Source organism: Pogona vitticeps, chromosome 2 (assembly GCF_051106095.1).
Source record: "Pogona vitticeps strain Pit_001003342236 chromosome 2, PviZW2.1, whole genome shotgun sequence".
NCBI lineage: Eukaryota > Metazoa > Chordata > Lepidosauria > Squamata > Agamidae > Pogona > Pogona vitticeps.
This window is the reverse complement of record NC_135784.1, coordinates 100,980,507-100,993,658: the sequence shown is the minus strand read 5'-3', so window position 1 is coordinate 100,993,658 and position 13,152 is coordinate 100,980,507. Positions and strand designations below refer to the sequence as shown.

General features: G+C 47.5%; 1 protein-coding gene across 2 annotated transcripts in view; it reads right to left on the bottom strand.

Annotated features, from left to right (window-relative positions):
• Positions 1–715: 715 nt before the first annotated feature.
• Positions 716–13,152, bottom strand: part of PITX1 (paired like homeodomain 1) — a 51,306-nt gene continuing 38,869 nt past the window's right edge. For both annotated transcript variants that reach the window (XM_072990133.2, XM_020794470.3), the window contains 2 exons: positions 12,178–12,383; positions 716–1,375 (listed from right to left, as the gene is read on the bottom strand). In XM_072990133.2, coding sequence (XP_072846234.1) covers positions 842–1,375; positions 12,178–12,383 — 740 coding nt within the window. In that variant the 3' untranslated portion in view covers positions 716–841. The remainder of the gene's footprint in view (positions 1,376–12,177; positions 12,384–13,152) is intronic.

The following is a 13,152-nucleotide window of genomic DNA, read 5'->3' as shown; positions in this document are numbered from 1 at the left end:
AAAGGTCGGAACCTTCTCAGCCGCTTAGTGCTCGGAATGGTTGGAGCCTCATCGCTTTCAGCTAAAGAAACAAATCCTATCAAGAAAAATCAGGAACAGGCCGTATGGTCGTGGAAACAATACAAATCCCATCACGAGAGTCATGCATTGGGGAGGGGGGGGGAAACAACAACAGCGTCTTCAACCATGGAAAGGGAAACAGATAAATAGAACCTCCGTGGAGTGGTTGACCCATGTCGTGACGAGCTCGCCGGCAGAGTTTTATCCTCCATCATCTCCCTCCTGCTCCCCCTCCTCCCCCCCGCTTGCTAAATGACCCACGACTCCCCGCCCCTTCTCTTTGCCTGAAAGGGGGGGCCCCCGTCGCCTCTTTCTCCGCCCCCGCCGCAGCCAAGCCCGCCCCCAAGCCATACAAGGTCAACCAGCCCCTCGCTCTCGCAGTTCCTCGCCCTCCTCCTCCTTAAACCGTTACCGTATTCTTTCATATAAAGTGGACGCTTATTAGAAGAAAGTCCTGTGCAAGTTCAAGTAAACACGCATACAAAACCCGCATCATCCAGAGGAGGAAAAAAAAATTGCAACTCATCCATGTACTTCGGTTCGCTTTGTGCCTCTTCCCTCTCTCCCGGCCAGAGACTGCTGGTCCGTCCTTCCTGCCTTTCTCCCCATCCATCCATCCATCCCTTCCTCCCTCCATCCATCCGCCCGCCCGCCCGCCCGCCCGCCTCGCCCTCGTGCCTCCTCTTTCCCCTCCACCAGAGCGTCGTCCTCGTCGCCCTCGCCCTCGCCGTCTTCCCGCCCCTGGGCGCAGCCGCGGTCCCGGTAAGGAGGCGGGCGCCCGTCAGCTGTTGTACTGGCAGGCGTTGAGCGTGGAGCCCGGGCTCTGGAGGCTCCCGTAGCCGAAGTTCGAGTGCTGCTTGGACTTGAGCCGCAGGCTGGCCAAGCTGGAGTTGCAAGTGTCCCGGTAGACGCTGTACGGGGAGCCCGGCGGGCCGTAGGGGCAGGCGGGCGAGGGCATGGCCGTGTTGAGCGAGGAGCCGCTCAGGTTGTTCAGGCCGGAGTTGGGCACCCCGGGCACGGCCGCGTGGCCCATGGAGGAGGGCATGCTCATGGAGGGCAGCGTGCTGGGCGCCGAGAACATGGACTGGGCCGACGAGAGCGGGCTCATGGAGTTGAAGAAGGTGAAGCTCTTGGAGGAGAGCGGCGCCGGCGCCAGGCTCTTGGCGTGCCAGTAGTTGGACGGGTAGCCCGCGTAGACGTCCTCGTAGGGCTGCATCAGGCCGCTGAACTGGGGCACGTAGCCGTTCTTGCACAGGTCCATCTGCTGGTTGCGCTCCCGCTTCCGCCACTTGGCGCGCCGGTTCTTGAACCACACCTGCAGGGGAAGGGGAAGGGGACCAAGGAAGAAGGACAAGGGGTTACGGGCAGGCCTCAGGGTGGGGGGCAGCAGCACCCACACGACTCCCACGTGCAGCCCCCCTCTCCGCCCCCCCCACAACCGGGCGATGGCCAGTCACTCCACCCACCTGGGGCCGCGCTCCGGAAGGGTCGCTTCCCCCCTCTCGGACTCCGCGACCGCCACTCCAGCAGAATCCCGGAGATTTTGAGTGGCTGGCATTGAACAGGTGAAGCTGAAGGTCTTAAGAAAAGTCCTTTGCCGCCCCAGCATCCATCCATCCATCCATCCATCCATCCATCCATCCATCCATCCATCCATCCATCCATCCATCCATCCATCCATCCATCCATCCATCCATCCATCCATCCATCCATCAGGACATCTTCATGTCCTGATTAATTTCTGCCCTCCTGCTCCCCTCAGCTCAACAGCCTTGCTAGGGAAATTAAGCATTTGCAGAGAGTTATGCTCTATTCTAAACAGAGGTGCCAAGGTACAATGCTCAACTGCTGACTGGCTGTTTCTTTCCCCTCTGTTTCGGCAGATATTTGAAAGTGTGTTCTGACTATTCCACTCTCTGTTGCAACCACATTGTTCACACACTCTTCCAGGAAAGTTTATTTAAAACCCATATCCTTTTTCCATAGCAGATCTCATGCCCCCCATTTAAACCGGATTCCCCCAATCATCATCTGCTGACAATTTAAAATAAGCAGAATTAATTTTTGTAATTTACATGGAGTGCAAAAAAATAGTGTCCTTGGTCAAGAATTTTGGAGTGTTGTGTGTTTTTAAGGGTCCACTCTAGAGGACTTAAGAAACTGTGATGAACTGCTATACAAGGAAGATAAAAGGAAAGCAAAAGAGAAAGAGGGAGCAAAACAACAGTCACTCAGTGGTTAGTCTCATGAAGTGGAAACCAACAAGAAGTGTGATATAGGATGAAAAATAATAAGGAACAAGGAGGCCTAACACGGACATAACTATTTAAATGCATTACAACTGCAGCTAAAGCATTGGTTTCTAGGCAGAATTGGACAAATGAATATATAGCTCATTCCTAGAGATATTTACTCAGAAATGGGTCCTACTGAAGTGCTTCCGAAAATGGATGTCCCTCTTTAAATCCTTGTCACCATCATCACCTTCAACATCTTTGCCTATCCATTTAAAATAATTGTCTGTATCTGCTTGTTTGCTTCCTGAAACTTTTAAAAAAATTCAGACATGTCACTAACCCCCACAATTTTTTAGAACTGGACTCCTAATTTTTATGGTTGGCCCTTTCACCATCATGGTTGGGAAACAAGAAGTGTTGTGATGTGTCATGATAGTTATGGTGGTGGTGGTGGAAAACATTTGAAATACTGCAACAAATACATGCATTTGTAAATTTAGAAAGCTGTTTGGAAGAAAAGATTTGTTTGGGGCATGGGGAGCAGCAGATTAAGTGCTGGTGAGGATTTTAAGGGCCCACTGGCACCATCCCCACCCAATGACCTTACAGTGTAATATAAAGGGGATGGCTGCTGCCGCCTATGGTAGGATGCGGCAATAGACTGCATACTATGAAAATGGATGTCTGTAATTCTGCCATTTCAGAGGGAGAGAAATTATTATAAGGAATTTCAGTAACACATAATTTCTTTGTAATCCCATTATGCAGCAGGGGTGGAGTGCAGATATGCATGCCCTGCTGACTGAGAATAATCATTTCTATGCCCTACATTCTGCCTCTATGCTCCATGATCACTGCAGATGGTGACAGCAGCCATGAAATTAAAAGACCCCTGCTTCTTGGGAGGAAAGCTATGACAAACCTTGACAGCATCTTAAAAAGCAGAGACATCACCTTGCCAACAAAAGTCCGAATAGTCAGAGCTATGGTTTTTCCTGTAGTGATGTACGGGAGTGAGAGCTGGACCATAAAGAAAGCAGACCGCCGAAGAATTGATGCCTTTGAATTGTGGTGCTGGAGGAGGTTCTTGAGAGTCCCTTGGACTGCAAGGAGAACAAACCTATCAATTCTAAAAGAAATCAACCCTGAGTGTTCACTGGAAGGACAGATCCTGAAGCTGAGGCTCCAGTACTTTGGCCATCTCATGTGAAGAGAAGACTCCCTGGAAAAGACCTTGATGTTAGGAAAGTGTGAAGGCAAGAGAAGGGGATGACAGAGGATGAGATGTCTGGACAGTGTCTGCGAAGCAACCAACATGAAATTGACACAGCTACGGGAGGCAGTGCTTCCACTGCCTGGCGTGCTCTGGTCCATGGGGTCACGAAGATTCAGACACGACTAAACGACGACAATGCCCTACATTCTAGGATGGGACTTATCACTGAAATTAATGGAGGGATTTTTACTCAGCCTTGCTATCAATGCAATTTTGTATCACAACAGGACAGCCAAACTAAGATAGTTGTTTGTGTTTTTAAAAACTTAACCTGTCCTTCTTTGCTGGGGATACTACTAATACATATTCTGCTTGACTCCGCCAACCTTCCCACAAAGCTGTGGAGGTTTCCCATGCTGCAGACAACTTAAGCATGGGTACAGTCATCAGATATACCGAAGAAGGTATTCAACCTTTCTGTATGATTCCAGTCCTCTGCCATGGAAAACACAAGCAAGCCAACCAAGAATGTCCCTACAGTAAGAATTTATTGCTGGATCTTCTAGGCCCAGCTTCCAAGCATAGCTACAGTAGTTACTGTGGCTGCATGCTGATTAAAGATTTTGTAAATGCAGTAACCCATTCAGATGACTGAACAGTGATTAATTAAATAAGTTGCATATTTCACAAACGGTCATCCTAGATACTTTCTGGGCTGAGACGGTAATGGAAGGTATTGAGACTCCCCCCCCCCCCCCGCATGTCCAGCCCAATCTATTACAATGTTTTGGATTAGGATACGGTCCATACCTCTATCCTTGCAGACAACCCTGGCGTGCCTATTTTTAGGTCTCTGTGCCATCACCCATCCTATGTATGCCATATTGATTGTATCCAGCTAAGGCTCTGTGTATGCCTTTTGGTAAGAAAAGGTTTGTTGCAGAATGGAGGGCCAATCTGCAACATAAGCGTTCTCTCTTTCCTTTGTACCCAGGAGAAAATTATCCTGGGATGAACACACCTCTTCTTGAATGAACTCAGTGATTGCCATCCTTTTCACAAGTGCTAGACCTATGGTTGCCTGGCATACAAAGATGTGGGTGGCTTATTTTTATTAATTGGTAGATGACTGGCTCTGTCCTCCTCTACCCCATGTTTGGGTCTTGATTACTTTCTGCCTCAAAATTCCTTGCTTCACCTGCTACTTCCATTACCTTTTTAAAAAAATTAACAGCTCCCAGAATTTCCCAAGCAGCAAATTAATTAGCTAGATTGGATGAGAGATGATGGGGGCTGCAATCCAAATAAGCAACTTTTCAGAGTGGTTTTTTTTTTTTTTTTTTGGTCTGTCTCATTTTGATGACCTCCTAATTTCATTACCTCTCTCCCCTTTGGTAAAAGCTACCCCCGAGAAAGCCCATGAGTGAAATGTTCTTGTTATTAAATCTTGGTGTTGTTGGTGGCTCAGCTAAAGCACTTTCACAATCTATGAGGGCAGGATAGTTATTAAAGCCATGGTTGGACAAGTCAAATTGCAGCAAACCCACAACCAACCAACATCCCCCTCCTCCCCAACACCTCTGTTGTCTTATTTTTTTTTGTGCCTTGGTAGAAAGGCAGCATATGCCTTTCTGTTTAATATCCAGCATTTACAACTTTGTTGCTGGAGAGGAAGAAGGGGTCTGGCTGCCCCTGGGGGTGTAATACAAAACAAAACAAAAAGGGAAGAGGGGGATTTGATGCTCTCCCCCCCCCCGAAAGTGCATCTTGCAGAAAATGCTTTGAGCTCCCCTGCATAAAAATCCAGAGCTCAGAGAACAGGAAAAGCCGCCCGACTCATAACCTGAAGCGCGACACAGCCGGATTTGCTTTAGCATCCTGTTAGAGGCTCTGTACGTAATGGGAAGTAACTGCTTCATCTCTCCAGTTTCTGCTCTAAGTTAAAAGTCTTCCTTCTCTCCAGTGGAAAATATCAGCCTCCCAAAGGGCCTGGGGGTTAGTGGTGGCAGCTTGTGATTTCACTGGCTAAGGCAAATCATGGAAACCAACAGAAGGGATAAGAAAACTCTCTGTTCAGCTGAATTGCGGGGGGTGGGGGCCAACCTTATGTTTTCCTTTAAAGCAGATCCTCCCCAAAGTGGGCATCACAGGCGGTCCTGGATATGTCTACCCAGAAGCCAGTTCCACTGAGTTCAGTGTATTCTCACTGTGTATAGGATTGCTGGGTCCAACTGGGTGATTCTTATGGTATAAAATCCATTTATCACTAGCCGTGTAGGGTGGAGGCTCCATGGTGTCCTACTGCTTTGAGGGCAGAAGACGTCAACAGCAATAGCCTAATGTTAGGGTCTAATAATTAGAACAGAAAGGTAAACCTAATGGAGGAGGGGAAAAACAATGGCAGGAAAGGGGAAATGTCCCAAATAAATATAAAAAGATGAAAAGGAAGACCGTATGGCTCAAACCCAGTATAGTAATTCAGTTCTCAGAAGGTGCTTCCAGACAGGAATTTCCTGAAAAGGAGGCTAATAGTTTTAATGATGGCTTCTAGACATTTTAAAGGAAGGTTTACTTAGCAAATTAAGGTTGGCTTGGCTGAGCCAACAGTTTTGGGGCTGTTCTGAAAAATATCTATGGAAGGCAGGAAGGATCAAGTTGGATCAAGGGGGGGAAGAGAGGAAGGGTCAGTGTAATGGCTTCAGCAATTTAGCTTGACTTCCCACTGCTTACAAGTGATCTCCAATACGGTCACCTGGAAGTAATCCTTAGTTTTTGCCATCATGCTGCTCTGCCATGTCAAAGGTTAAAGTAAGGAACTCTGACTGTAGGCAGTGTTTTGTTCCTTAACCAATCCTATATGTTAATACTCAAGTTCCACTGATTTTAATGGCATATGCAAATAAATGTATAGGATCATAACCTTTGGTTTTTGGGGTTTTTTAATATTTTTTTTCTTTTTCTCTCTCTCTCGCCCCCCCCCCCCCCCAGTTTTCACGCAGTTATACAGGCAAAAATGGGCTTTCCCAAAATGACCTATGTAATTTAAGAATAAAATAAAAGCCTAATCACTATCCAATTCAAATTCATATCCATTAATTCCATTAATTCTAATTAATGGAAGTGACTAAGATCCTATGAGTAAGGTTTCAGTAAAAGCTTCTCAGAACATACTGGAACATATGTAGAAGAACATTAAGTATGGATGGGGGTATATATCTCCCCCAGTAATATTATTTGGAGTTATAAATGCTCTGCTTGGACCAATGAAACATGTCGCCCAATTCTATCCGTTTTTAAAGCATTCTGCTTAAAGCATGCTGTGCACTTCTAAGTTTACTCAAAAGCAAGTCTTGTCAAATTGGAAGAGGATGCAATTAATTCTTAATAAATACTTAGTTTCCCAAATATATTCAAATGGGATTGTATATGTCTTAATTTCCTCCTCCCTTCCTGCAAAACTGCCTATTTTTGGGGAAGATATTTGCTCCTCAAAGCTTATCTGGGCCTGTCACAAACAGCATTACCCTGTTTACTAAGAAGTCCCAATGAGTTCAGATAAATTTCGTTTCAAGGGAAGTAGCTGCACTCTTATAAGTGCTTATTTAAGTGTAAATCTACAAAGCATACTGAGACCTAGGTCAGCTAAGGTTCTGACCCTAAACTGTTTTGGTTCGAAGGCTTGTAAGGAAATCCTCCGGCCTTCTTTTCAGATCGTGTTTTGGTGAAGAAATGTGAGGCAATGGACCAGTTCAAGCTAACTGTACTGGAGGATTGTTAGCAGCGGCGATCCTATACTTAGTGACCTGAAAGTACCATTGCCTCTAATAGCGATTTACTCCCTAATAAACACACATAATTGTTGAGTGTGTATATATCCTAATATTCTTCGAATAACTAATGATTAACGTTAGTTAATTGAAGTCACGCTCAGCTACAAATTCAAAGGGATTTTTCCGCACGTTTCCCAGATGATTTTAAAGAATCGCTAATAATCTTTTCTCCTGGAGATCATCAACCCCTTTGGAATGGCAGTTTATTAGGGACTTTAAGGGAAAGCAACCCAGAATGTTTTTATATTGACTTCAATCCCTTGTACCTCTTTAGCAAACTATACTCCGCAGGGATTAAAATACGCCCGTTCCTCGGGCGCTGGTAGGGCTCGTTCTTCCTGCTAAAAGCACTGTGGAAAGCTCAGAATAAGAAGGGTAGTTAAGAAGGAGGTAGAAAAGGAAAAAGGAAGGAGAGCCCCCAAACAAGTTCAGTAGGCTAAAAATTCAAGAAAACAAAATAAACAAAGCGCGCGCACACAAAAAGCCGAATAAATGCTAATCCTTCCCTACCGCAGTTTATTTTCTGCAATTGGACTTCTCGAAAGAAACAAACAAATAGAAGCAGCCCCTCCACTCGCAGGCAGGAGACCCGTAAAGATCAGTTTAGCAAGTACGTGAATTTACCCATACAGTACTTGGATATCAAACAAACAAAAACAAAGGAAAACACGCAAAAAAACCCTCAAAGAGACTGAAACACACTTGGTTGATTGGAGAATCCGTGGAAACGCTGCTCTCTCGCTTTGCCCCACGGAACTTTTTAATATCTAGGGGACAGCCTGTGGTTCTCCAAAAGCCGTTGGGTTCCAGTTCCCACCGGACCCAGCCATCAGGATCGACGGGTCAAGGATGATGGGACTTGGAGCCCAACAGTGACTGGGACAGCCTTAAATTGCGTTTGCGGCCTCCGTGCCCACGACGCATGATAGATCCATCATCCCTGTCAAGGAAAGGCCTTTCGGATTAAATGCCTCGGGTTGGAAGAGTGATTGCCTTCTATTCTCGAAGGCTTTCACGGCCGGGATCCGATGGTGGTTGTAGATTTTTCAGGCTGTTTGGCTGTGTTCCGGAGGTTTTTCTTCCTCCAGAACACGGCCAAACAGCCCGAAAAACCTACAACAACCATCAGTGATTGCTTTCTTTATTTGTTTACAGCGTTCACACTGTTCCACAACCTCCGCCCTATTTCAGCCAAAACCAATCCGGCCCTCACTCCCACCCCATACTCTGGGCATGAAACTCTCTTCACTTCCAGGAGAATTTCTTTAATCTAAATCGGCGGTTTGGCTAGGTACCTTTGCTAGTTATTAACCGATCGCTTTCCTTGAAATTAACTTCCCCTGAACTCATTTGGGCGCGATCAGGACGGCCGCCTTCACCGCTTATTAGTATTAAAACAATCCACGCGTGACTAAAAGACCGTCGCTCTTCCTCCAGCAATCCAGATCCGTTAAATTTAAAACTCCACCGTCCCCATTGGCCGTATTGGCTGGGGTTGCTGGGAGTTGTAGTCCGAAATATCTTGGGCCACACTTTGTTGGGAAGGAATGCTAACCCAATGGCCAAAGTGTCAAAATGAAGGAAAGGAAACAACGCTACCTAGATTTCTTCCAGTGAATTTAGGAAGCGCGAATGCCCCCCCCCCCAATTCATTCTGCTGAAACGATTCATCTTAGTGAGAATTCATTCTCAACCACTGGGCACATGGAACCTAAGTTAGAAGGGGTCACTTACTCCCCAGCAAAAGGCAGATATACGGATGGCAAGACACCCCTATGCATGCCTTCTCATGAGTTTGCCTCCCAGTATTTCATGACACTTACTCCCAGGGCATGAGAGAGACGCCAGCCCGAGTCCCGCGCGAAATTCAGCGGACTTTCAGCCCAACGCGCTGCGTTGCTACTAGGACTGGGCTCAAGAGGGCCTGCTTTTCTCTGAACTCTTTTGTCTGGCTGGATCATGCCCAGCATTTTCTACGCCGGCAGCCCAGTGAAACCAACGCCCACGCTCTTATTTGTCTTAAAACTGACTCACCCTTTCAAGCTTATCATCGTGTCATAAAGTATTTAGTGTCTGTAGGCTGCCCTCTCTAGCTAAACGCTCCTCTTTGGCGGCTCACGGAAACCAGCCCTGTTCAGATACTCATACCTCTCATTCTGCCCATTGACTTAAAATGGGAGAGAAAGTTTAGATATGGAGAAGGCGCAACACACGTACTCTGCATCTGGGGCAAATTAAATTTAACCTAGGCAAAAACATTTCTGAGAATTTTTAAATGGTTCTTTCAAAGGTAATCCTGGCCTGCCTGCCTGCCTGCCTGCCTGCCTGCCTTCCTTGTCTAGTTTATTTACCTGCCCATCTTCCACCCAACAAGCCCAATTTGACCCAGAGGTCAGGAAGCGTTATATTTTCCCCGACTACAACAACCAGAATCTCGATGGCCAAGGCGGCTGGGAGATTTCTGGGAGATGTCTTCCCTAGAAAACGAACTTTCCGAGGTCTGATTTTTTTTCTCTCTCTCTCGGTTTGATCTGTTCCTCTTTGCGCTCCTCCAGACCAGGCCCAAGCTATGGCCCACTGGAGCCTCGCCTCACCTCCGCGAAAAGGCCGCAGTGGGACCCACCGCTGCCGTTTTAACTGCCGCCAAGGGGGGCTCGAAACGAAAATGTGGGTCTCCCGTTGGCTTTCTTGGTGTAACAGTAGAAGTTTCGCTCGGATTTTGAGGATCCCCACCCCCCCGTGGCCTCTCGAAAAAGGGCGCTTTCATCAAGCCTCTCTAACCCGCATGCCAGTGTCCCTCACCCCCCCAAAACACAAACCGCTGAAGAGTAAATAGATTTCCTGCTTGGTATTAAATGGCTGCATTTAATTAATCCAGGAGAGAACAGTAAGTCCCGAAAGAGGTCACTCCTGGCCAAATTTTGTTTTTCCCAAATCACAAAAAGAAAAAGAAAAAAAAAAGGGACAAAGCGTTGGTGACCTGTTCCCCCCTCCCGCCGCCTTTTTATCGAAGGGTTATTCTTTTTAATCGCCCTCATAGAGAGGAAGAGTGGATAGCTTTTAATGAACTACCCAGAAAGGGATTCCATAGCAGCCCTCCCCACGCGGATCCTTCTTGGAAACATCCCCAGAGATCGAGGGCACCCGGAGTTTCTTAAAACCTTCGACACCCCGAAGATTTCCGTCCTTTTCTTTCCGCAGCACATCAGGCTGCTGAAAAACTGGTGCGCCCGTCCAGTTCCGGGCCGAGGGAAACTTCGTCCTGAGGGCTCGAACTTCCCAGAGGATCGCACCGGGTGAACCCAATCCCTCCAAAGAGTTGTTGCGTTCCCGTTCCCCGGAAATCAGCCCCTCCCGTCTCCTCAATTAAAAAACCTTATTCTGAGAACGGAGACTCGACGATCGAACTGGAATCAATGTTTTCCTCGGGATTTTCTTCCCAGGAAAATCGTTTTGGAGGCATAGCTTAGCCAAGTTACTCGAAAACAGATTCCATTGGTTTCTTACTCCCGAGTATACTCAGGAGCACCAATACAAACTTAAATTTCTAGTTCCAGCTAGAGCGGTCCGGTTGAACCGCTGGAACGTAACCTACCTATTGCCTTCATGTACAGTATCCCATTCGCTCATCGGGTCTACTCTAGTTGGACCTAACGACTGGATTTAGGCCGATGCCACAATCCTATATGTGTGTACTCAAGAGTGAGTAAAAACGTGAACAGAACGGGGCTGTAACCCGTGCACTGCAGGTCTCTGGTCTCTTTTGCAGGGGCATCTAAATCAGTCCTCTGCTTGTTTACTCTGAAGTAAGTCCTACCTTGTTCAATTGGACTTCTTTGCTAGAAAAAGTGTATGGGGAGTGCCATCTTTACATCGGACATCTAGGCTGAGCCCCAGGCGCTTTGCTATACTATGGGGAGCGGGGGCAGGAAGAGGGAGCTGGCGCGTAGCCGGCAGCGCCTAACCCGCTTCAGCCGCAGTTTGCTTGTTTCCGCCTTTCATTCAGCAGGGAGGGGGAACCTTCTCTCCCCACCCCATCCTACCCTCCAAACACCGCCCGGCGGATTCTAGGCTCAGTCTCATTGTTCATCCCAACTACACAACAGCCGCACGGAATGAACGGGACCCTTCCAGGCAAGCCTTAGCCCTCGGTCTCTCGCCTTCCCCTTAAAGCTTTGTTGGGAAGAGAAGGCAGAAAGCCCAGCTCGTCCCGATCCATTTCCAAACGGTAGCTCTGAAGACACGGGGTTCGTTTCCCAGCACACACACATACACACATCACGCCGTGGATCTTTCCTGGCATAAAATGAAATGGTCAAATGATGGGGAAGGAAGGGGGCCCCGTTCGGAAGAAGGGGAGGTGAATTCCTGCCAACTGATTGCCCTGTCCGCTTCCCTCATCCCGGCAAACCCGGGCGCCCCCCCCTCCCTTATGACCTCTCATCCCCTTTGATTTTTCATTCCTCTGTTGCAGACCGATTTCTAAATTTTTTAAATTTTTTTAAGAGAGAGGCCTTATGGGCGTGATCCTAAACCCGCGTCAGGGGAACAAAGACAGCGGCGGCGACCTCTGCAAACTTACTTGGAAGTAGCCCCCCCCCCAAAGTAGGCCTTACTTCCGAGTCAGTGTCTGGTCAATAACAGAGAAACGCTTAGCCCAGGGAAGCGTGCAATCGCCTAGCCTCCCCGCCCTAAAAATGACCAACGTTAAAAAAACCCAAACAAACTGGTGGCTGGTTTTCTTAGTTCTCTCTCCAGACAGGCGGGGAAGTACTTGGCGGGGTTAACAAGGGGAACCCTTGGAGACGAGAGAAAGAGCGGCGGAGCGGCTCACCCTGACGCGGGGCTCCGTGAGGTTGGTCCATACGGCGATCTCCTCCCGCATGCTCATGTCCGGGTAGCGGTTCCTCTGGAAAGTGGCCTCCAGCTCCTGCAGCTGCTGGCTGGTAAAGTGAGTCCTTTGACGCCTCTGCTTCTTCTTCTTGGCCGGGTCGTCTGCGCTGCCGTCGTCGCTTTTCGGCACACCGCTTCGCTCCTTTTCTGTAAGGCCAAAAGGGCCGAGCACACACACACACACACACACACACAAAGACGTTAAAATGCAAGAAAGGGACGCCTGGAATAGAGGAACGTTACAAACACGTCTCTCACAAGAAATCGCTCACAGTGTGAAAAACTGAACAGCTGTTCTCCAGCACAAATACAGTATGCCCTAAATTATACATCGCTTTCCAGCAGAGAGGGAGATTTCTCTCTCTCTCTCTCTCTCTCTCTCTCTCTCTCTCTGTGTGTGTGTGTGTGTGTGAGTGAGTGAGAGAGAGATGGAGAGAGAGATCTTGGATTTGAACCAGTCCGTCTCCTTCAAAAACTCGCACCAGACGCAACCGAGGACGGAGGATTTTCCATTACAAAAATTAGGGCCAATCAAATCCAGAAGTCGAGCTAACCTTGTTACTCTCTGCGGAGGATTTGGAAAGCTCGAATATGGAATTAAGAAGTGGGGCTTTTTTTTTTAAAAAAAGGAAAAAGGGAGCGAAGAAGCACAAAAGTTTATTTACGAGTCCTTTTGGAGTCTTTTGTGCCTCTAAAAACAAGGAGAAGTCCATTGCTAGGTTTTGGTTATTGTCTTTGGACTTTTTCCTATCATGTCGAGAGGGTAAAATAATAAATATCAGAGGGGAAAAAAGGATACCCCCCTCAGGGGCATGCTAGAATTTATTTAGAAAGAAAAGGAGGGTTTTCATAAAACTGGAATATAGACAGTGATTAGTTATGTTTTGGGAATATCAGTTTCTTACTCTCAGTTGAT